Consider the following 25,121-nt stretch of genomic DNA (forward strand, 5'->3'; position numbering starts at 1 on the left):
GTGATTATGGTTTTTTTTTTACCTTCTTTATTTAGTTCTTAAAATTTATATACAACTTGATTGTAAAAAAAAACCCCTCAAAGCAGTATTTGTGATTGTTCTTGCTTTCATTCTGTAAAGCATCTCACTGGCGTGCCGACTATTGCAGCCTTCCTGGCTTCCTGCGCTTCAGTTCAAGACTCCTCTCATGGGGCCTTTTCAGACCAGGAAGTGCCGGCAGCCAGGGAGGTTACTAATACCTTTATTGTCAATGTACAACCTGTGTACAGTGAAATTAACCGAGCCCCCCCCCCAACACTCAATCTCATTGCACTCTGTGTGCTTGTTGGAAAACACACCAACCCCGAAAGTCAGTTGCACTATATTATTTTCCATTCAGCAGCCTAACAGCCCACGGACAGAAACTGTTTTTAGCCTGATTATACTTCTATATCTCCTGCCTGAGGGTAGAAGATTAAAGAGGTGCTGGCCGGGGTGTGAACCATCCCTGAGAATTTTTCTCACTCTCCTAAGGCAACGATCCCTTGCGATGTCATGCGGGCTCAGGGGACAGCCCATGATATCATGTGCTGTCAGGGCCGGTGTGTCCATTTAGGCGAACTAGGCACTTGCCTAGAGTGCGTAAATGGAGGGGGCGCAAAACCCCCGCGCCGCCGCCACCCTCCCACGGCTTGCGCTCCTCCCGCCTATGGAGGAGCAACGAGCGAGCGGTGGCGGTGGCAGCGCCCGTAGCTGAAGCCTTCAGCTATGATTGCTGTTGCTGCCGCTGCCGCTGCCGCAGCCGCCACTCACTCGCTGCCGCCACTGCTGAAGAGCTCACAGCGTCCCCTCCATAGGCGGGAGGTGCGCGAGCAAAAATGAGAGCTCAGCGCCCTCCCGCCTATGGAGGGGATGCAGGGGCGTCAGCGGCATTGTGCACGCGTCATGACGCGCGACACACGCCTGGGGGTGGCGCCAGAAGGTGATTTTGCCTAGGGCGCAAAAAGCCCTAGCGTCGGCGCTGTGTGCTGTGTTCACCACCCTCTGTAAAGACTTTCTGTCTGTGGCTGTCAAGCCAACGTACCACACTGAAGAGAGATGGAGAAATGTTTGCAGCAAAGAAGCAAGCAACCCCCCCCCCCCCAGCTACTTTGCCAGGTATAAAGGTAAAACCCTCAGACAGGCACCGTCTCTTTTGACAAGTAAGAGAGGCAACATGAAAGAAGTCTATAAATGGAGAAAGTAGGTGGATAAAAGGTTTTCTCCATCTCTCATACTACTCAGACTCATGGACACACAATGAGGTTGAACGTTGGAAGATTCAGGACAGATAAAGAGCAGTACTTTCCCCACCAACAAATAGACAAATTATGCAACTTGCTCCTCCAGGAGGCAGTGGTGGCCCCCAACTTGGATGGCTTTAAAAGAGGATTGGACACATTCATGGCGGAAGAGGCTGTTGGCGCCCACCAACCCCGGTTCCTCTGCGTCTGAGTACCACTTGCTGGGAGCCGCAGGACGGGCGGGGTCTCTTGGGCTTTGTAAGGGTGATTCCCTACAGGGAGCCAGCCCCCATCATCCTAACGTCCACCTCGCCAAGCGCAGGGAGCAGCAGTGGGTCTGAAGAAGCCAGGGGGGAGGGGAAAGACTTGGAGGGAGAGAGAAGCCAGCGTGCGGAATGATGGGAAGGCTCAGGGGAGGAGAGATGCAGGCAAGGGCTCAAGGATGCTGGAGAGCCCTGCCACCACCTTGACAGGGAGGAGACTAAGAGGGCGCAAGAGTTAAGGAGAGCACTGCGACGCAGGTCAAGGGGGAGGCGTTTTGGGGTGCCCTGACTACTTTGCTGGTGTAAGAACAGACGTGCGCCATTGCCGGATTCTGGTTCGGACTGAGAGGTCATGTTTTAAGCTGTCTCTGCACTGTAAATGCTTTGCACAATAAAAGTCTTTAAAGACAAACTGGACTCAAGCGGAGTTACTCTAGAGTAGCCACGGCGACCCTCTGACAGGCTTGGATCCTGCTTGTGGGTTTCCCATGGGGGCATCTGGTTGGCCACTGTGAGAAGAGGATGCAGAACCGGATGGGCCCCTGGCTGGATCCAGCAGATGCTCTGCTCATGTTCGTAGTGTCTTGTCTCTTTGGCAACCACTGAATAAGTTATTCTTCTAAATAGAGAGCTTTATACCTGCTGATTTTATTTAATTATTGTTTCTTACTCTTATTCATTTTATTTCTATACCACTTGATATTTTTAACATTAGTACCTCAAAGTAGTTTGCAATCAACATTAAAACATCTAATATTTAGAATTAAACATTACAGAAGATCAATCATGAAATATAAACTCAAAGCAACATAATTAACAAAAAAGTAAAATATTGTAAAATCATAGAATCATAGAATTGTAGAGTTTGAAGAGACCCCCAAGGGTCATCTTAGCTAGAAAGCATCCATGACAGATGGCCACCCGACCTCTGCTTAAAAACCTCCAAGGAAGGAGAGTCTACCACCTCCTCAGGGAGACCGTTCCATTGTTGAACAGCTCTTACTATCAGAAAGTTCTTCCTGATGTTTAGTCGAAATCATAGAATCATAGAGTTGGAAGAGACCACAAGGGCCATCCAGTCCAACCCCCTGCCAAGCAGGAAACACCACCAAAGCATTCTTGACATATGCCTGTCAAGCCTCTGCTTAAAGACCTCCAAAGAAGACCTCCAAAGAAAATCTCCTCTCTTGTTTGAGTCCTACCCTTCAGAGCTGGGAAAAGCTTGCTCCATCATCTTTTTTATCTTAAAGATTTCAAAACAAGACATTTTACGCAGCAATTTTTTAAAAAAAGTTTCTTAAAGTTTTCAAAATAAGACATTACTAAAGGTAAAACAGCAGAGTTAGCAAGAGAATAATGCATTTTCTTAAACACAGAACGTAATTTTGCTGTTGTTGTTTTAAGCTGTTTTTCTATATGTAATTGTTTTCTAATTGTTCTTACAGATGCCATTGTTTTAAATGTTTTCTATATGCCAGTCCTTTTGGGATGCCACACAGGAAGCGATTCATAAATGAAATGATCACCACCATCCTCTCAAATCAATCAATACTTTTCTTACCACCTTCCCAATGAAAACACCACGTTTCCTTTCTCTTTTTGTCTCCTTTGCAGGATTGCACTTTCTTCACACGAAAGGAAATCCTTCGGTAAGCAGATCACACTTCCTTCTGCTCTGCTGATTTGTGCTGGGGTTGGGGGTGGTGCTCACATCATTCCCAGATTCCTTTTTAGAAGAAAGGGCTTGTGAAGCAAGATAAAAAAAGAGGACTTCTTCATACAGTCCAGTTAAACTATGGAACTCCCTGCCACAGGAGGCATTGATGGCCACCAACCTGGATGGCTTTAAAAGAGGATTGTACAAATTAATGATGGAGGAGAGGTGCTATTGATGTCTGCTAGCCAGGATGGCCATGTTCTACCTCTGCAGTGATGCCTTTGAATAGCTGCGAGAAACTGCAGGAGGGGAGAGGGCTTTTATGCTGGAAACCTGCTTGCCAGTTTCCCACAGGCATCTGCCACTGTGAGAATGGGATGCTGGGTTAGATGGGTCGTAGGCCTGATCCAGCAGGCTGTTTGTATGTTCTTATCAATTTGGTTTAAGAGGTAGAAGATGATCCCATTGAGGGCAAGCTGCTGCCTGGCACCATCTGGCGGCCACCGCCTTGGTCTGCCTGATCTGGACCATTGTTATCTCTGCTGAGGACTCATCCGCACAGGCCTTTGTTGGGGGCCCTCCAAGCACAAGTCCATCTAGGCTTCCCAGGCCCAACTCCGAGCGCTTTGTTTTGTCCTGGTGCTTTCCCCTGGAAAACCTGTGTTTTGCCGCTGAATTGGAGCAAACAGCAATCCTCCGAAACTGATAACTGGTTGCTCCGATTCAGCAGTAAAATGTAGGTTTTCCTGGGGGAAGTGCTGGGACAAGCAAACACCCTGCTTGGACCTGGACCTGGAAAGCCTGTGCCTGTGCCTAGAAACATGGAGCAAAGCTAAAGTGTGGATTAGACCAAACTAGCTGTGCCCTTTCCAGGGGTCTGGCAGAGGTCTTTCCTATCACTTCTGCCTTATCTATTGTGGAGATTCCAGGGATTTTGAAGCAGGGACCATACAAACCACACTTTCTACAATGGAGTGATTGTCCTGCTTCCAGTCACTGTCTGACCTTACTACCATTTAGCCCAATGTTGTCTACTCTGGCTGTCAGCTGCTGTCCAAGAACTCAGGCCAGGATTGCTCCTGCCCTCCTAGCTGAGAGCCTCCTGAGATGCCGATCAATGAACATGCTCAGATGATGATGACCTGGACAAGGAGTCTCTGCTCCCTTTTACGGATGTTTTCCATACCAGAAGACATGTCATGTCTTCATGCGACTCATCAACCTTTCAGGCTGGTCTCATCACAAATGTTTTCAGCAGACACTGAAAAGAGTTCTGCACAGTGAAGGCACTGCCTGATGTCAGTGGGCAGGGAGTTCCACAGAGTAGATGCTGCCACACCCAGAGATCCATTTCTTGCAAGTGCAGAACGGGTTTTATGTGGCACTTACAGCAGTGCCAGCTAGTGTAGACCCTGCCTAGGAAATATATGTATTCATTTCAGCAAAAACAGGTGTCACTTCTGTGTTCAGTGTACCTAAAAGGTAAAATAAAAATGAATGGTAATTCTCTGTCCAGCCAAGGCTGCAGGACTTTCAGTTCCCACAAAGAACATAATAGTCTGAGGAGAAGAGAATGTGTCAGGCAGGCACTGGAGGGTGGAATAAGGGAACTGTGCTAATGGGTACAGTTTCCGTTGGTTTATTGATGCCCTGCCTGGCTCACCCTTCCTCACAAATATTTCCCCTTAGGAAGAGGCAACATTTTCTGTCTGCTAGGTATGTTGTATCTTTGGGCTCAGCCAAACCTCCCATCCTTCCCAAACTGGTGTTCTGCTGAAGCTGGACCTCTTGTTTCTCCAAAGTTTTCTTTACCTCCCAAAGATGCTTCCATTCCCCTGCCCAGTCTCTTTGGAAGAGTGCTAGAATTTCTTTCTTTGTTTGGCAGGCATGAGATTAACCCAATCCATCATTTTAAAGAGGCTGTGTGTGGTGTGTGTGTGCTTTTATTTCTCTGCCCTGCTTCTGAATACCAGTTGCTGGAAACCACAGGAGGGGAGAGTATTCTTACGCTGGGATGGGATCCCGCTTGTGAGTTTCCTACAGGCATCTGGGTAGTCACTTTGAGAACAGGAGGCTGGAGCAGATGGGTCGTTGGCCTGATCCAGCAGAGCTCTTAATGCTCTTCTGAACCTCTGGCTTTTGTGTGGCTGGCATGTAGCCTGCTGTACAAAGGTGAGAGTTGCACCCATTGCTTTGTCTGCTTTTGCATCTGGCCCCTGAAAACTTTTCCATGTGGAAATGTGGCCCTAGGACTGAAGGGCGTTCTGCACCCTGAACAACTTCTCTCTTTCGTGGCTGCTCATCATCTATTGGTATTCAAAATCTTGAGGTTAACTGCAGCCTTGATGAGTAACCAGGGGTGGACTTTCACTCCAAGATGACAACTCCCCACCTTGCCCTTTCCCAACGGTCAGGCCCTGTGCCCAGTCCCACCTTATCCTCCCTGTAAAAATGTTCAAGAGCGTGGAAGAATTAAATCTGGGAGCCTCTCCTGGCTAATGGATTTCTCCCTGTTTCCTCCTCCTTTCAATGCTAATTTGAAGAAAACCTTTAATGAGGGAATATGATTGATGCTTGTCCACAGAAAGAAAGAAAGAAAGAAAGAAAGAAAGAAAGAAAGAAAGAAAGAAAGAAAGAATTGTGCTCCAAGATCCCATTAGCAACTGGCAATGGATGAAGATAAAAAGCAGGCTTTTCAGGGTAGCTCAGCAGGCATCTCAGTTGGCGCATGGATCTCTGAAAGTGTATGTGGCACAACATCCATGGGAGCACATAACACCTCGGGACTTGGCCTCTGAGAGACGCAACAGGCTCCTGCCTATGGATTCACGGAGGGGGCCGGGTTGCTTTCCACTGAGCCAGCTAATTGGTTCTGGGTCTGTCTGTCACAACATGAAATTACTCCCGAGGAGAATTGCTTCAGCTTGGGATTTTTTGGAAGGCCACAGGCAGAGGCATAGGAAGGTCAGGTGGTACCCGGTGCAGATACTTTCTTGTGTCCCCCCCCCCATTGGTGGGTTGTTGTTGTTTTTGCCTGCAAAAATGGTTTTACGTTACAGTAATTTAGATTTTCTAACAAAGGAATGTGGATTCTGGGCCTCTGATAGGCTTATTTTTATTTATTATTTATTTAATAAAATTTATTTTAAAATACCTGCAAAGTGGTTTACCAAAACAAAAAACAAAAAACACCACAGCAGTAAAATCAAGAAAAATTAACAATCCTACTTTAGAACATACAAAAGCTAAAATATTAAGATTAAAATTACTTCAACTTCCTAAGCATCTAGGTATGCTTGCCTAAAGAAGAATGCTTTTAGCAGGTGCCCAAAAAGAGTCTAGCAAAGGCACATGCTTTGTTGAATAGGCGGGGAGTTCCAAAGTGCAGGTTATGTGGAACCTGTAGAAGTGCTTGAAACTACTGAAGGGGAGGTTTTATTTATTGTAATTTCACCATGCTCTGTATTTTCTGAAAAGGAAAACATTTATTTAAAAAACAGCAACAATCTAGTCTCATCATGATCAGTGGATGGTGCATAAGATGGGCTGCCATCCTATGCAATCCCCTTGCATCCAATTTGTACCTAAAACTCTGCACAAGCCTGCCTGCACCAGAGAATTGTAGAGTTGGAAGGGACCCCTGAGGGTCATCTAGCCCAACCCCTGGGGCAATGCAGGAATCTCAACTACTGTAGACCATCCCTGACCAATGGCCATCCGTCTTCTGTTTTTTCCCTCAGCCAGGACACATAACAACAGAGACTGGAGGTGGGGGGAAAGATCAATTTTGAAGACTTTACACAGAGAGAAACCCCACACGGGTTTCCCCGCATGTAACGTAACAGGCAGGGTGCCAGCTCAGATGGAGAGAAAGACATTGGGGGAAGGGAGGACCAAAGAGTACCAAGTCTGCCCATTTTATCCTCTTTGGGATGGTGGAGCTAGGGCTCTGGGACCACCCTCCCCAAAATATCTACTTGTCTTCAATGTATTGTTACCACTGCTATTCTATAGTACAGATCCTTTTTAAATTAAACGCTTTCTCTAACATTAAAACGGCAGAAATAATCAGTAGCATAGATACCAAAGGAAAGGCGAGAGAAAAGTCCCTAATAGATACAAGGGAGACACAGGATACACAAGCACACAGAAGTAAATAATCCAGCCTTGGGGAGAGGGGTGGGAATGTACAGTTTGCTGTATTTAGCCTCAAGATGGGAGACTGAAAGGGCTTAAAAAACAAAAAATAAAAGTCTTGTGTCTAGGAATATTTTTCTGCAAAAACATCAGACTGGTTGTCAAAAGTGTGAACTTCATTAATAGACCCTATTTAAAGGAATCGGTCAATTATCCACAGAATTTCCCTCATCTTCTTTTTTTGGGGGTCCTAGCTTCATGCAGGGAAAACTGGGGCCAAAGGGGAGGGCAGCCTGCTGAGTGCCCAGGGTGGCGCTGAGCTGCTCCTCCCGGCGCCACGCATGGGCAAAACGAGCGGCAGCGCTGCCATTGTCCCGTGCGCTCCGCTTTCAGGGGCAGCAGAGGCTTTTCAGAGGGGGATCGGGGCCCAAAGGGGGTGCGCAGGCAGCCCGGAAAGTCAGCCTATGTGAAGAAAATGAGACTCAGCCAAGTAGATTCAGCCTGGCCTGGCCAATCAGCTGTGGGCCCAGTCTCATTTTCTTCACATAGGACCCAGGAAGCCCAGCGGAGGGGAGGGCAGTAGGGGGGTTCATAAAAAACTTTTTTGAAAATGCCTGCTCCACACTAGGGATTATATACCGGTAGCTACATCTGAAATTTCATGCATATCAGTTAATATCTTGACCCTCCTCCATGAAAATAGCTGTTTACTTGGCTGTTTTCCTATGTTGTGAGGGCTGTAATTTCAATTCAGTGGAGCAGGGTCAAGATATTAACTGATATGCATGAAATTTCAGATATAGCTAAATAATCCCTAGTGTAGTAAGATAAGACCTTTGGAGCAGGCATTTTCAAAAAAGAGAGTTTTTTATGAACAGCCCTGGTAGGGCAGTAATTGTTCCTTGATAATTTGCCAGCCCCTCCATGATGGCACCACCTCCCCGGCCCCCTTCCTATGCCCCTGCCTCTGGCTGCCCACCATCCCTTCAGGAGACACCACTGGGAAGGCCCTTTCTCTAGGAGACAACTGCTATAAGCTATAAGCACCACCTCCCCGGCCCCCTTCTTACGCCCCTGACATCAGCTATTGTCTGGCCATAGCCTTTCCCCCATTTCTGTGTTATTTAAGGTTTTTGGATTGTGGTGTCCCAGGGATATATTGAGAAGAGCCAAGCTTGACTGCTGTCCATCCCAGGAGTTTTCTGAGGAAGCTCTGAAAGGACCTCTTCAGGTGGGGGGGGGGGGAGAGATGTCTCCTCACCAGCCAGAGGCTTGTTGGGGCTGCTCAGCTGAGGCAAAGGCAGCTCAGCTGAACAGATTAGGGAAGCCCCCTCCCTGCCCCTTCATCCATCTAGTTTAGTACCGTATTTGTCTACACTGACTGGCAGCAGCTCTCCAAGGATTCCAGTAGGAGTCTCTCTCCACCTTGCGTGGATGGGTGGAGGATTGAACCTGGGACCTTCTGTTTGCAAGGCAGGTGCTCTACCACTGAGCCATGGCCTTTGCCCCCCAGCTGGCATCCAGTCTCTGGCAAACCTCCCTTCCCAGTCCTGAGACCCAGTCCTTTAACTGGAGATGCCAGACATTCAGCTTGAGACCCTTCTGTATGCAAAGTGGGCGGCAGCGTTAACTTGAGTTGCTGTGGTGTCCAAAGCTTCAGCACACAATTTTTTTAAAAAAAGAAAACCCACAAACCATAATTTCTCTCCATCACACGTCATTCTCCTCCCCACAATAATGCCTACTCATTTGCAAGCCCATCTGTTTTTTTAAATGTCTCCCTTTAGGCTTCAGGACAAAAAACCTAATTCAGCAAATCCAGGTGCCCAGGAATGCCTTTTGCTCTCCTGCAGAAGCACCACAAATGAAAAGAGAATGTTCAGTCGGCTGGCAAATTGCTGACTGAACATGCCCACCCATCCATTGGCTGAATGTGATATTTATCCTGGATAGCTGCCCGGTTTCTGTGTCACCACCTCACCTGGCCCCTTCTCCCCTCACAGTCAAAGCTGCTTGTCTGGACAGATACAAAATGCACAACAACAATGAAGAACTATGAAAAACATGAATTATATTAGAACCAAAATCCAACCCAAAATAACATTAGCTAACAAAAATCACTTAAATGGCTATAGCCTATGGCATACATTCCAAGTATAACCAACTCTTAAAGTGGTGACGTTATGATGTTTAAAGCAAAGTTCCTCAGTTGTCCTCGTCTGTCCAACGGGTTGCTAGCTAGAAGTCTTCCCGTTTCACTGGTTGGACTCCAGCTTCTTCAAAGGAACGGACTCTATCAATAGAGATAAAGAATAAGAAACTTTAAACCATGGCTAAAAAGCTCCAGCAACTCTACAGTAACATTCATCACTTTGACAAAGTGGACAGAGCAGGGATTGGATAGGTCTGAGTGGAATCCCTCAGCTCCACCTCATCATTGCTCCAAGGTCCTGGCATCCCTTTGCTTCTGCTCCAGTTGAATTCCAGAAGGACTTTGGGATTTCAGAATGTCAGAAGGATTCTGCTCATGTGTCCTAAATTTGTGGGGTGGGAAGAGAAAAATCTTAGAAACTAATATGCAGGGAAAATTGAAATCTATCACTTCTAAGTTTGAAAAAATGTGTAAATATAATTTCTTATCAGCACCATTATCCCACTTTTAGAAGATAAATTCTTCTGAAGCAGCTTACAAGTAAAATTAAAAAACAAACAAACAGTAATAAGCTCACATTATCAGGATACTTCCCACAGTGGTGGTGTTCTTCTTGTTTTTTTATTTTTTATTTATATTGTTACATCATTACAATTTGAATACAACTTTGCAATCTTTTTAAAAAATGAACATTGACTTCCCTTCCTCCTTTCCATTGCTTCCTTCTAATATCTTTTAACACTGCATATTGCAGTTTCACGTTTCATTTCTGCATATTTTGTACTGCTGGATTTATTCTAAACCTGCTAATGTTTTTACCTGTTTACAGTAGCTCTTCACATATTCTACAAACATTTTCCAATCCTCTTTAAATACTCTTTTATCTTGCTCTCTTATTCTGCTGGTTAGACCCACCAACTCATCGTTTTCAGCTGCCATTCCTCTCTCATTGGGTCTGCTCCCTCCCTCCACTTTTGAGCATATAAAATTCGAGCTGCAGTTGTTGCATAGTGAAATAAATTATTATAGTTCTTAGGAAAATCTGACTCAATTATTCCTAAGAGAAACGCCTCTGGTCTTTTGGGGAATGAACTTTTAAACAGCTTTTAAAATAACATTATAAATAATCTCCCCAAATTCTTTAGCTGCTCTGCATGACCACCACATATGATAAATGTCCCCTCTGTTTCTTGGCACAGTGTGGCTGTTCAGCAGTATTGGGTGGGAGAAAGAGGGCCTCAGGCCTGTTTTAGGAATGTAAGAATATATGTTCAAATTGAAAATGAGAAAATCTCATCACTAGTGAGGAAAACAGTTGCAGAAAATGCATTAAGCACCACAAAATGTATGCTGGAGCATTTTTCAACTAAATCTCATACGCAATGTTTGGCTCACCTCTCAGGGGTTTGGTGTTTCCTTTTTTGGTGGGGGTGCATGAGGGGGAAGGAAAGGATCTTCCTCAAATCCAAGGCTCTGGAAATGGCGAGATATGTACCCCCCGCTCCTGGGCAAATGGTTTGCAATCTCTTCTCCGCAGCCAGAATCGACTGGCATTGTTGTGGAGGAAATATAATGAGATGCCCAGAATCTCTCATGGCCTAATGGCCACTCAAGCCTTCCTAATCAATGAGCTATTACCAGCTTTTATCTTCCATTCCCAGCAGTTTGCCTCGTGGGAAGTTCTTGTCACAAAGGTGGCAGAGGTATGCACGGCCAGCTAGTGTTGGCCTTATAGCCTGGCAGGGACCGAGGCTGCAGAGGCTGATGGAGGAGGGCAAAGAGGGCACTGCCCTGCCAACTGCAGCCATCCCCCACCCTCCTGACTTGTTATTCCAACCTGTCAGGTGCTGGCTCCACCTGCATTGGCTCTGGCGCCACCTGCTGTTGGTCTCCCTGCCTTTCGCCCTACCAGTCCCAATAGGCACCAGCTGAGACGAGCAGGCCCTGGGTCCACCTCCTGCTTCCCCAGCAACCAGTGAGAGCTGGAAGGACTAGCAACCAATCAAGAGGCAGAATGGAACTTAAGTTAGCTACTGACAGTCGGATAGGGACTTCCTGTCTGGGTAGGCAGATGGGGTCTCTGAGCAGAGGGATCATCTGCTCTTTCTTCTCTCTTTTTAAAATACTTTATTGAAACAATACTTTAAAAACAAACAATAAAAACAAAACAAAACAATGCAGTAACAACACCAAAGAACAAACAAACAAGAAAAAACATGACATATTCCTTTGACTTCCATTCATCCCACTATGTTTTCTAGGCTTCATTTTTGATTTCACACTTTGTATTATCACTTCTTAATTTTAATTATCACTTAATTTACTAATGTTCCATATTGCCCTGCAAGGTTCAGTCTAGACTCATCAAAGTGTTTAAGTTTTTACAATGTATCTGTAAATATTCTTTAAAGACATTCCATTCTTTATTTAATCTTTGCTTTGAACCATCTCTTAAACTAGTTCTATATGTTCTATCATCTTCACCTGCCAGTCTAATTTGGTGGGTATCACTTCTTCTTTCCAATTTTTTGCTATCAAAATTCTAGCCGCCATTGTTGCATACATGAAAATTCTTTTAAAATTTTTCGGGATCTCATTATACATGATTCCCAACAGGAAGGTTTCTGGGTTTTTTTTTTTTTTGAATGAATGAATGAACATTTAAAGATTTTTAAAAGTTCATTATATATATTGTCCCAGAATTCTCTTAACTTTCACAGTTCCACCACATATGTAGCATTGTACCTTCTGACTTCTTAAACCTCCAGCAAATGTTCAATCTTTTTTAATACATTTCAGCTAATTTGACTGGAGTCAGGTACCATCGGTAAAACATTTTAATCAGATTTTCTTTCAGATTATAACATGCAGTGAATTTTATGTCTACTTTCCAGAGTCTTTCCCACACATCCATTTGGATATTATAGCCGAAGTCCTGGGCCCATCGAACCAAAACTGATTTTACCTCTTCCTCCTTGACTCTCCAATCAAGGAGGAGTTTATACATCTTGGATAAAAGTTTTTATTTCAATTGGATTAAATCTTTCTCTAATCTTGATAACTCTGCTGCGAAACCCTTTTGTTTGTCTTTTCTAAATACAGGTATTTCATTAAGTTGAGAATATTGGAGCCAATCAGTTGTGTTCGGATCGCCTCAAATTTCTTTAGGCTTAATTTATTATTAATTTCTTCCAGCAAGGTTTTATAAGTTGCCCAGTTCTCTTTAATTTTTTTTTTCCTAACCGCGAAAGCTTCTAAGGGGAAAGCCACCAAGGGGTTTTCAGTTCGAGTAAATCTTTATATTTAGCCCATACTTTGTAAAAGGGTTTTATTATCATATGATTCAAGAAACCCTTGTGGATTTTTACCTTGTCATAAGCCAAGTATGCATGCCAACCATAACGGTTGTCAAACCCCTCTATGTCCAACAGGTCTGTGTTTTGCAGTACTACCCATCCATGGATCCAAGCTAGGCATGTTGCATTGTGATACAAATTGAGATCAGACAAGGAAAAAGCACCTCTCTCAACATCAATTAATAGCTTATGCTTAATCCTAGGTCTTTTCCCTTGCCATATGAATTTCGAAATGTCTCATTGCCAGTACTTAAAGCAGTGCATTCCCCCTAACACTGGAATAGTCTGAAACAAAAAAAAATCATTTTCAGAAGGACATTCATCTTAATTGTGGAGATTCTTTCCCAAAAAGAAAGATGTAGTCCACCCCAAATTTCCAAATTTCTTTTTATCTCATTTCAAGTTTTTACTTAATTATCCTGATATAGGTTGATATTCTTTGCCGTTAGCCAAATCCCTAAATTCTTGACTTTCTTCTTCACCTCTAATCCAGTAATCTTCTGAATTTCTTTTTTCCCCTCGGGCCCCATATTTTTAACTAACAAATTTGGTTTTTTACAGTTAATTTTAAAACTGGCCACCTGTCCAAATTCTTTTATCACCTCAATCACTTTTGGTAAACTTTCTTTGGGGTTGCTTTAGTTCAACAATCAGATCTTCAGCAGAGATGATCAGTATAATATTCATGCCTGGTCTTGGGCTAAGCTGAAATTGCTTTGAGAGGAAGACTTAGCAGCTCAATCCACAGCCTGTTTTGTTTGCAACAAAAGAGGGCTTTTAGAGCAGCATGTCTGCCTGAGTCTGTCTGCACTGAGGAATGGAAACAGTTCCTTACAGCCTCTTCTGTGTGTGTCTGTGTGCTTGTTTACAGGTTGCACGGCCGCTACCATGAACTGGCACCAAACATGGTACCTATGGACTATACGAAGAATCCAGATGTTAAACTGCCTATGCAGCTTATAGTGAACATGCCAGAGCTAAAGGTATTACTTTTCATGTCTACATTCTGCCATTCTTCTGCAGCCCAGCCCCACAAAATCTTTGACTGGGGGGGGGGGTCTGACTTTGGCTGTAAGGTTGTCTACACACCATACATTTAAAGCAGATTTGAAACAGATTCGTTCTCTCAAAAAATTCCCGGCACTGTAGTTTCACAGAATTACAACCCCCAGCAAACCTTAACAAACTGGTGCCCAACTTTTTGAGGGGGGAAATGTGCTGTGCCTCCTCCTCACCTCACTATCTCCATTCTTCCATTCTTTTTGAGAGTCACCAGTGGGGAGAGGATTGTTGTTCTCAGGTCCTGTTTGTAGGCTTCTCAAGGCCATCTGGTCGACCACTGTGAAAACTGCATGAGGGACTAGCGGCCCTTTGGCCTGACCCAAGAGCCAGGCACTTCTTGTGAGCTTCGTTTCTTTGCTTAGCTCGGTTCCTCACTTCCATGCAAATTCAGCTTCTTTCTTTCTTTTAAAAATGTTTTCATATTTGGCTATATGGGTATACCACCTCCCCCTGCCTCCCTTCTTCCATAGATTCCCAGGGCAATCCCTGACTTCATCCAGAGTCTATTCTCAAACCATTGCAGCTTGGTTGCTTTGACTGGCTCGCAACCTTGAGGATTACTTTACATCATATCAATGGCCTTGTAACTTCATATATGCACAGGGTGATCGGCCACTCAAGACATTATATACAGGAGTCTAAATTCTTGGATTGAGTCAACAGGCGAGTTAATTTTAACACTACACATTTTTAAGGAAGCTCTGGGATGATCAGTTGCCGTATGATATATTCGTATGCTCAGTATGGAACAAAGGAAGGTAGAGGGGAGAAAGAGGTACCAATTCATCAGATTGCAAAATGGGAGATCACAACATACAATATAGAGCCTAGACATTGAGGTCCACCTCCAAGGGTCTTCTGGCGGTTCTCACTGCGAGAAGTGAGATTGCAGGGAAGCAGGCAGAGGGCCTTCTCGGTAGTGGCACCCGCCCTGTGGAACGGCCTCCTGTGGAAGGGCAACCCAGTCAGATGGATGGGCTACAAATTATTATTATTATTATTATTATTATTATTATTATTATTAAGCAAGGTGGTGGTCACCTGCTTAAGCCAGCATGTCATGGAGAAGGAGAAGAAGAAGAAGAAGAAGAGTTTGGATTTGATATTCCGCTTTATCACTACCTGAAGGAGTCTCAAAGTGGCTAATATTCTCCTTTCCCTTCCTCCCCACAACAAACACTCTGTGAGGTGGGTGGGGCTGAGAGACTTCAGAGAAGTGTGACTAGCCCAAGGTCACCCAGCAGCTTCATGTGGAGGAGCGGAGACGCAAACCCGGTTCCCCAGATTACGAGTCTAACACTCTTAACCACTACACCACACTGGCTGCTTGTAGGTGCTGCTTGTATGAACTTGTGCCTTCACAGGGAAGGTAGACTCAGGGCTTCCATGATTCATGGCAGGCTGAAGAAGAGTGCCCATGATGAATGGCATGGTGCCTGCCAAGTGTCCATCCCCATTTGGAAGACAGTGTTGTTCATACTTGCATTGCTCAGTATGTCTCAGTATGTCTAGATGAGTCTTCCTGGCTCAGGACTCAGCCAGTGGCCACACACTGTTGGGCTCCAGGTGGAGGTTGCAGCCAGTTGAGGGTTTTCAGCAGGAGCTCAAGTTCAGGGTCGCACCTTGAAGTGGAGCTCAGGTTGGCAACTCACACAAGCAGACATGAGTGTTGAACCCATCCCACTCCATCAGCTCTTCAGAGTCCATGGCATCACCCTCTGAAGGGGAGGAATTTGGCCCAGGAGAGCAGGATGCAGGTGTTCCTGACTGTATGATCTAGACCTCTGAGTAGCCACTGCATGCATTGGAGCACCCCAATATCCCCCAACTCTTTCAACTTTGGGGGGGGGAAATCCTCCCAAATGAATGAAATTGTGGGCATTTTTTTCTTTGCACTTCAATGAAAATTAGGTAGGGTCATTTGGGGGCCAGATAACATTTGTTGGCAGACTGCAGGGGGCCCACTGGTATAAGAGTGCAGCCCTACAGTATGGTTTTGGTTCATTACCTGCTTCTGAGTGTCCTTAATTCATCAGTTCGCCGTAACTGGATCCTGTGGTAATACACTCCATTTTAAGAGAAACCAGCTGGCGGTAATGCAGGGGCGTGGAAAGAAGAGAGAGGCTGCTGAAGTCCTGGTTTGCCCGGGATGTTGTATCTGGGTGCAGATAATAACTCTTCAGACGGCTGCTGCTCATGTTCCAACCTGGGCATGGGGGGGGGGGAGAAGGAAAATGGCTCTGCTTCTTGCGATGGAAAGGCATGTCTTACTGTTTCATCCCAGCCTGGCCCAACCTCCCAATGGACTGGCAGGGGACTTGTGTACAGGGACTGCAAGAAAAGAAATGTGCCTTGTGTGGCCACGTTGGCATCACTTTAGAGGAAGCGGTATGGAAAATTCTCGGCATGTGCAAGGTGTCTCCAGGTAGGGGTTGGGAAATATCCTTCCTAAATCCCAAAAGAACTGCTCCCGGTCCGTGTATACAGTGTTGAAGGAGATGGACCAACGGCCTAACTTTGTATAAGGGAGCTTCCTATGTTGCTGGAACTGGTGGACTGAGTGGATGAGACCAAGAGTGGGTCCAACGGTCAAGAAGGCAGTTTCTGCCCGTGCCGTGGAGGGACGTGAGGGGCAGATGGCGCTCATCCACCTGGGAAGGGAGTCAATCTAGGAGAAGACTCTGCAGGCCAAAGGTCTCCAGTTGAATTCCTAACTTCTGCAGGTAGGACTAGGAGAAGATTTCTTCCTGAAACCTTGGAATACTGGCCGTCAGTGCAGACGGGACGGAGAGTGATGTGCAAACTATCTGAGTCAGCCGAAGGCAGCTTCCCGTGATTCACTGCTTTTCCAACTTGGGCTCGGATGTAAGCTTTGGAGAGACAGGCTTCACAACAAGTCCTAAAATCCCTGCTCCCCGTGGCCCTCCCTGCCTGCTTTCTCTAGCCCTCTGAACAAACTCCTTCCCAGCCCCTCTACTTGCCAAAACACTGTTTCCCTCCCTGACATCCTGGCTGATAGTTAAGAGTAGGGATGGGGGTGCCTGGGGAGAATGAAGTCTGTCCCTACCCTGCTGTGCTGAAAACTACATCTCCCATGAAGCACTGGGCTTTCACCTGGAGCACCTGTGCCACTAGCAGGCTGCTCCTGCCACTTGGGAAGTCTTGAAGGGGAAGCCCTGGGACATGGGTAGGAGCCTCAGGCCCCCAGCCTGGAAAAGCTTTCCTATTCTTGCAGCTCCACCTTCACACTTCTTTTCCACCGGTTAACTTAGAGTAGGCATCCCCAAACTTCGGCCCTCCAGATGTTTTGGCCTACAACTACCATGATCCCTAGCTAACAGGACCAGTGGTTGGGGATGATGGGAATTGTAGTCCAAAACATCTGGAGGGCCGAAGTTTGGGGATGCCTGACTTAGAGGCTCCAGCTGTCTGACATTTGCACCTGTACCTGTGCAACTAGTCACTCCTCAGGAGTTGAAAACCACCAATTATTTGCAGGAGCTTGAGAAAAACTCAGTGTTGAAATGGACTTTTGACCAGTGATCTCTTGTGGGGATTCAGAGTTCTTACTTATAATTGGGGTTTTGTATTTGGTTGTACGCAATGTTTCCCCCCTGGAAAAATAGGTGCCGGTACTCAGCATGAAGTTGTTACCGTAAGTGCCACACTTTTTAACAACAAAAAAGAGGTGCTGGTACTGCAGACCCTTGAGTCCCCCCTGGGAAAAAAGCCCTGCTTGGACACTTGTTTTGGGTGTTACAGAGAGACTTTTAAATGAGTGTTTCAGCTAAAGTGCTGCCTTTTTTGTGTTTCTTTTTAAAAGAGAAGCAAATCTGCAAGTTGCTTGTGCATTCTGTCTTCCTGCAGGAGAACCCCTTCCGGGAGAGGATTGTCCACTCCTTTTCTGACGATGACGAGGGGAGCCTCAGCTTCAATGACTTTGTTGACATGTTCTCTGTACTCAGCGAAACGGCCCCTCGAGAGCTAAAAGCAATCTACGCCTTCAAGGTCTATGGTAAGGAGAGGAATTGGCATAGGGTTAGAACATCGACCAGAAGGGATGGGAATTTTGTTTTGGTCCATTTCAGATTTATGTTTAATAAAATTTAATAAAAATGTAATAAATAAATGAATAAATAAATAAATAAATAAATAGTGATAAATTAAAAACAGATTAAAACACACAACAAAGTTCTACATATCTGGGTAGGCTTGTCTACACAAAAAGATTTTAGCAGGCGCAGAAAGAGTTCAGTGAAGGCTGAGGGTCAATAGGCAGGGAGTTCCAATAGGCAGGGAGTTCTGCCACACTAAAATACAGATTTTTTTACAATGTGGAATGAATATTATGTGACACCTCTGGCAGTTCTACAGATTGAAGCAGCTGAATGGGCATATACGAAGTAAGGTGATCTCATAGGTAAACTGCATGTCAGGGGGTTGGACTAGATGACCCTCTGGGACCCTTCCAACTCTATGATTCCCTCAGCTTCCTGGGAGTGCCATGTAGTTGGAAATTGTGCATTCACTCTCGCCTTATGGAACAAATGCAAATCTTTTTTTTCGTTTTTTAAACCTTGGGCTTCTGAGAAGCAACATTCTCAGAAGCATATAATTGATTTCGTATAACAGCTGCTTTTAAATGTCACCAAAGCATTTTCTTGGGTGGGGTGGGGGCCCGATATTTTTAAAAAACGCTTTCTGATTTATTTTCTTTATTGCAGAATGACCCACCAGAAGCCAGGTTTTGCAAATAAATCTACGCCGACTGTTTTACTGGCAATTACCCAACATGCTAAATGTCTTTCTGCAGCTCTATAATTAAATAGGGCTGATGCTAATCCTGCTTCTTGGGCCAAAGACAATAAAACAAATCCACACAATGGCCCTTTAATTGCCATTCTCTTATGCATTTGCAAGATTAATCGGCAAGCACCTGGTGTAGAGCGGCCAACCCCTGCCGAATTCGACCCCTTGGCCTGCTGTTTTGTAAAGTGGAACTGGGAAGGACTGTAATGGTCACTTAATGGCTACATGGAAAAGTCTCCCCTGTAGCTCTAAACTCTGTGGAAAAACCACTCCCTGTGCTGAAAAGCCTTCAGGGCCACAGACCTGAGCCTTCCCTTGGTCGTGGGGAGGATGAGGAGCCGTGAGCAGGGGCAGGAAGCAGGTCAAGTCATGGTCTCTCCACAGCTCTGAACTGTGGCCACACCCACAACATACATGGAGTGCCCATGGCTTCCCCCAGGCATCCTGGGAACTGGAGCTGTGAGGGGGCAAACGATGGTTCCCAAAGCCACGTGCTTTAAATTTGATTTGAATTATGATCTGGATGTGACCCATGAATCATGATGGCTAAGAATGGGACCTCCATGCCTAATTCTCAATTCCAGTTGCTGGGGGACAAACAGTCCCAATTGGTGGGCTTTTCAGAGGCATCTGGTTTGCAGGATTCTGGATGAATGGTCCAGTTCAGCTGATATTCTTAACTGAGATAATGTTCACATATCTTTTAGCCACCTGCCATCCAGGGGTTGCTTTTGGGCTTACCGTGTCCCTGGAGAAGAGGCATATTGACCACCTGTTTTCTTCCATCTTTGCTTCCCCAGATTTTAACACAGACAACTTCATTTGTAAATCTGATCTGGAACAAACCCTCAACAATTTAACGAAAGAAGAGCTCACAGAGGAAGAGGTGAGCCTGGTCTGTGAAAAAGTAATCGACGAAGCTGATATGGACGGTGATGGCAAGCTCGGATTTTCTGATTTTGAAAACATGATTTCCAAAGCACCTGATTTCCTCAGGTAGATGTATGAGCATTTGCAATGTTCCCAAAATTGAACAGGATTTCCTTTTAAAAATATATATCTATTATTTTCAATTTTTCTGATAACCACAATTTTTCTTAACATATCATATTTACATTGATTGACTTTCCCTCAACCCCCTAGTTTCAATTTCCCCCCTTTTATTCTGTTTGCATATAACTATTTTTCTTCACTTAATTTCAAATTCTTTTTCACATCCTAATTTTACCTTTAGTTCATGAATGCTACAACAGTCCTGCTAATGTTTCAACATTTTTACAGTGTTCTTTAAAAGACTCTATAATTTCCCCCCATTCTTGATTAAATTTTCCTTCATCTCGGTGCCTGATCTTCACGGTTAATTTTGCCATTTCGGCATAGTCTATCATCTTAGTCTTCCATTCTTCTTTCGTCGGATGTCCTCTTCTTTCCACTTCTGGACAAGTAGCATTCTGGCATCTGTGGTCGCATACAGAAATAGTCTCTCTTGCTTCTTTGGCACTCCATCTCCTAGTATTCCTAGTAAAAAGGTCTCTCTTTTTTTAAACAAATGTATTTTAATCATTTTTTTTTCATTTCATTGTATATCATTTCCCAGAAGCCCTTTACCTTTTTGCATGTCCACCACATATGAAAAAACCTACCTTCTTTTTCTTTACATTTCCAGTATAAGTTAGATGAGTTTTTATACATCTTGGCAAGTTTTACAGGTGTTAAATACCATCTATACATAATTTTCATACAGTTTTCTTTTAGTGAACTACATGCTGTGAATTTTAAATTTTCTTTCCACAGCTTTCCCCATGATTCAACTGGGAGCAGCCTTTCCTTTCAGGGTGGGATGAGGGCATTGCTTCTGTAGCGTTGTCTGCAGATGTGTGGAGAGGATGAGCAGAGCATAAAGGAAGGTGCAGTAAGGATCCTGAAGATACTGGGTTGTAGCCAATGTAGGGCCAAGTTAAAGTCACTTAGCAGTTTTACTGCGTCGGTGAAATGCTTTGCACCAGTGGAATGTAGCTGAGCAAGAGAACACCGACCGTAAGCAAGCTGCTGGCAATTTTGTGGTGCCATAGATCACAAAAAGGGTTGTTCAATGGGTTTAACCTAATGCAACGGCTGGACTGAATTCCTCTTTGCACAATATTAACACTCACCCATCTGCTAGTGTTCTTGCATGAGTGGACACGGAATGGTGGCTACAGACCACTGGCTGCATTCTGCCCCACAACACCCTAGAGATAGGAAAAGGATGCTCAGGTGTCTCCAGTTGGAACTTGCAAGTTCCTTTTGAAGATAGGGTTTTACTCCTGTGAGGGGAAGGTAAGAACCCCAGGAATTTAGCATCACTGCAATGGGGCAGCAGCACATGCACTTGCCACTAGACAGGACTGCCCAAGAGGTACGGTGGTAGCAAAAGACCGGAGTTTGGGTTCTTTCTTATCTGGGAATTGCTTAATGGGGAAATGTCATTACAGGTATAACAAGATTCAGAGTTTCAGCACAGCCTTTTCCCAAAGAGTTCTTGCTGCTTAAGTGGTGTATTGGGTTGAAAAACATTAATTAAATTAGAATTGATAAATCAAATGCTGTGGCTCAAATGCCACCTTCTCTCCCTTTTTGGAACTGAAATAGTCAGCATGACCAGAATAGGTACTTATTTTAGGAGTTACGTAACATACATTGAATATACACTAAAAACAGAAATATGTTCATGTAAAATATTCTAACTGTATGATTAAACAGAACCACCAATTGAATTATGACACTCTTTTCTTCATAAGTGTTTTTTTTAAAGAAGAAAGCTCCCTTGTGTATTTGATTTGACTTGCTTTTAAGTGGTAACAACTAGGCTCATTACTAATCAAGAAAGTTGTATCACATCTACATGATAAATTTTTACTAAATTCACCCAAAGAACCACAACTTTATTTATTTATTTATTTTTCTTTCTTTCTGGGGGCTGCAAGGATTCTTTCTGGAATTTACTCAACTTTCCACTAAGCTACAGTTCCAGGGTGCTTTGGGATTGAAATACAGGCCTACCAATTATAGGAAGGCACCTTATGTTGAATCAAACTATTGGCTGATCAGCCTTAGGATTATTGACCCCAATTTGAGCCTGTGAGGATTCCTTCACCCATCTAGTTGGGAATAATCGCCCTTTTCCAGAACTGTCTCATGCAGTGACCCTGATCACCAAACTTGACCATCTCATTCTTCCCCTTTCGCCTGCTTTGCATCATTCATGTCTATTAAATTAAATTAAATGGCTGGCCTTTATTTTAAACAATGAACTTCATTGTTTAATAGTCCAGAAGACACTATTTAAATGCAAATTAAACAAATAATCATGGAAGGAGATGGGATGAGGATTGGGGTGGAGGAGAAAGCCCTCTTAACTTAGTTGTGTTAAATTCATTGTTGCCTTCTCTCTTGTCTACCTGTCATTATCTATCTAGAGGTCCTCGGATGGGTTACAATAGTATAGTGTACAATTATAAAAACAGATGAAACCATTGCATTGCATGCAAGAATGTTGGTTTGACGACATAAGGATCCACACTCACCATTGAACTTTGGAAACAGCAGATAATTCCTCTAAATGTCAGGGTGAAGAGTTCTAGATTGGCCTCCTCTCCAACATGCTAGATTTCTGTGTGCAGGGACATTTGGGGTACATGGATTCAGTCATGTGAGCCTCCTGCTAACCCCTCCTTCTGTACTTTAAAGAGGCGCTGTCCAAGCACCTGCTGACCAACTCACCCCCCCCCCCCAGCTGCTTGTGAAATGTAGGCCTTCTGGTGCCGTGGATTTATTGTTGAGCCAGCACAGGGGCTCTGGGTCGCAATCTGGACAGATAGCTTGACTAGGCAGAGTTGATCAAATCGTTCTAAACATGCTTTTAAAGCACATGCTCTCTCCCAAAGAATCCTGGGAACTGTAGCTTGTTAAGGATGCTGGGAATTGTAACCCAGTGAGGGGTGAACTACACTTCCCAAGAATCTCTCTCCGTGGTGGGGGAGCCGTGTTAAATGTGCTTTAACTGTATTTTGTGGATATCTTGGTCTTTTGCATCCAAAATATTGGACTGGCCTTTATAATCCCTCCCCACTAAGTGCACGCTATCTCTGAGAATGACGGCAATCCCAGAGGGTTTTAAATTACTCCATAAAAGAGGAAGAGTTGGCGCCAGAGGAACCCAGTATCTTTGAGTTACTGTCCTGCTGCTTCTGTATATTGTTACTTTCATTACTCCTTGTAATATTAGTCAGCTTCATCTCAGTACATCTGGGCTGCCTTTGTTTATACTGCACAGGGAACTTACCAGATCATGATTGCCTCTCTCTTCCAAGCTCTTATGTGCATATTTTAGAAAGGATTTCACTCTTTGAAATCTTTTTTGTCTTTGTTTTGTTTTGCAAAAGCAGATATGCATAGAAGTGCTGGAGGGATCTGGTAAGTCATGTAGTTCACTCCCAACCCACCTCAATGCAGGAAATTCAGATTTTGGCCCTACCCACAGTGGAGAACAGGCCACAGGAAATATAAAGCACCAATGAAAAAATTGGTCCATCTACCAGTAGCTCCATATGACCTACCCAGACAGGCAGCAGTTCTCCAAGGTTTCAGATGGGAGACGTTTAAAGTCTTACCTGGAGATTCCAGGGATTGAACCTGGGACCTTCTGCATGCAAAGCAGATGCTCTACCCATGGAGCTGCAGCCCTTCCCTCTAAGTGCGGAAGAGGAAATTTTTAAAAAACTCCAACGACAACCCATCCCTCTGCTCTAATAGCTAGCCAGGACAGAGGAAATGGTCTGTGCTGGACAGAGTCCAGAAGTAGGAATAAGTTGTAAATGACTGAGGCAGTGGCTGGTTCAGAAAATTTGATCCCTGTAGGTTTAAAAAAATGTTATCATTTTGAGGCTGCTTGTATTTTAATGGACCCATTAGCACTCAGAGCTGGCCATGGCTTAAGTGTTCTGTTCTACAAGACTGGTTACATTTTCCACAGGAAATTGTTTTATAAATCATTGTGGAAGCTAAAACTCTTTTTATTTTTTTAAAAAACAGATCTGTATGGATTGGTACAGGTGGTGCAGCAATAACTTCAACAGAGACCGACAGTGCCTTGCCCGGGGTTATCTGGGCCCCTGGTGTCAACCTGGCTTGATTACTGCATTGCATGGCTATGTGGTTGCCCTTGGAAGCTATTTTAGCCAGTGCAGAAAGTGGCAGCCAAGTTACTGACTGACACCAGCTCCTCTGATAACGCCAAGGTTGCAGGTTCAATTCCCACCTGGCACAGCTGGGTTTGGGCTGGGTGATCCTCGGGAATTCTGTGAACCACCCTGAGACCTCCGGGTAGAGGGTGGTATATAAATTCAAACAACAACAACAGAATTCTATGGTTCTATGATCTTTACCAGTCTCCGGTTTGCTTTCATGTACAATTCAAGGCGCTGTTTGCCCAGGGGTGTTGCGAGTATTTGAAGGGGGGCTCCGAGATGTGAGCCCCCCTTCAGATATTTGTGACAAAATATTTAATCCACTACACACACACCTGAGTTTTGTCTGGACTTCATTTATTTACTGCATATGTATCTCACCTTTGTCAGCTCTTCCAAAGCGATGCTTCTGCTCTGCTGTTACCCTGAATCTCGTTTATGTCTCTGCAGCACCTTCCATATACGAATCTGAAAATGTTGGGCTGAGCTGCTGGGAATAATTTGACGCCTATCCTGCCTCTCCAAATCTCAAGCACTGTGTGTGTTTGCAGGCCTACATGTCCGCCTCCTCCTCTGAATTCTGTAACAGAGGAGTGAACAAATCACAAGTATCACAGTAACGAAGAGAAGAAGCTGTTTCTCTGGAATGAACCTGTGGAGACATTTGGCTCCCCCCACCTTCACCGTTGGCCAGTGATGTGGCAGGCAGATGAAAAGTTGTGGGATGGCCACATTGTTTTGACCAGACCAGATGCTGCTCAGTGTGTCTCCCTGTGATTTTTATATTTGTAAAGATTTGATATTGTTGTCCCTCCGAGCAAAGAGCAGAGACTCCCAGAAGGTAATGGATAAACATAAGAACAGGCCTTACAGGAGATGTCTCCACTGTTGCGTGGCTGTTACCTGACACAGATGGATCCGTGATCATGGAAGATGGGTGTCCATGCCCAGGGAGCCACTGGCCTGGCTTGAGGTGCTTAAGCAACCAGTATTGTATGGATGCTCACATTCTGAATGAAACTTGAAACATTTATCTTTTTTTAAAAAAAAGTGTCATACATTAGCAAACATTTCTTCTTCAAATGGACTCTTTTTGAATCGTGTTGCTGGCATCCAAGGAAGGTCTTATTTAGTTTCATATTCCATTCAATAATTCTGACATATTGCAAAACAGCAACAACCACACACACAAGAT

At 44.6% G+C, this 25,121-nt stretch overlaps 1 protein-coding gene across 1 annotated transcript in view; it reads left to right on the forward strand.

The window, feature by feature from the left end:
- Window positions 1–24,731, forward strand: part of CIB2 (calcium and integrin binding family member 2) — a 34,175-nt gene extending 9,444 nt beyond the window's left edge. Inside the window, exons 2-6 of the mRNA XM_035138231.2 lie at window positions 3,140–3,174; window positions 13,699–13,810; window positions 17,757–17,904; window positions 19,499–19,694; window positions 24,377–24,731. Coding sequence (XP_034994122.1) covers window positions 3,140–3,174; window positions 13,699–13,810; window positions 17,757–17,904; window positions 19,499–19,694; window positions 24,377–24,398 — 513 coding nt within the window. The 3' untranslated portion in view covers window positions 24,399–24,731. The remainder of the gene's footprint in view (window positions 1–3,139; window positions 3,175–13,698; window positions 13,811–17,756; window positions 17,905–19,498; window positions 19,695–24,376) is intronic.
- Window positions 24,732–25,121: the final 390 nt, after the last annotated feature.

The sequence above is a fragment of the Zootoca vivipara genome, chromosome 14 (genome assembly GCF_963506605.1).
Source record: "Zootoca vivipara chromosome 14, rZooViv1.1, whole genome shotgun sequence".
Lineage (NCBI taxonomy): Eukaryota > Metazoa > Chordata > Lepidosauria > Squamata > Lacertidae > Zootoca > Zootoca vivipara.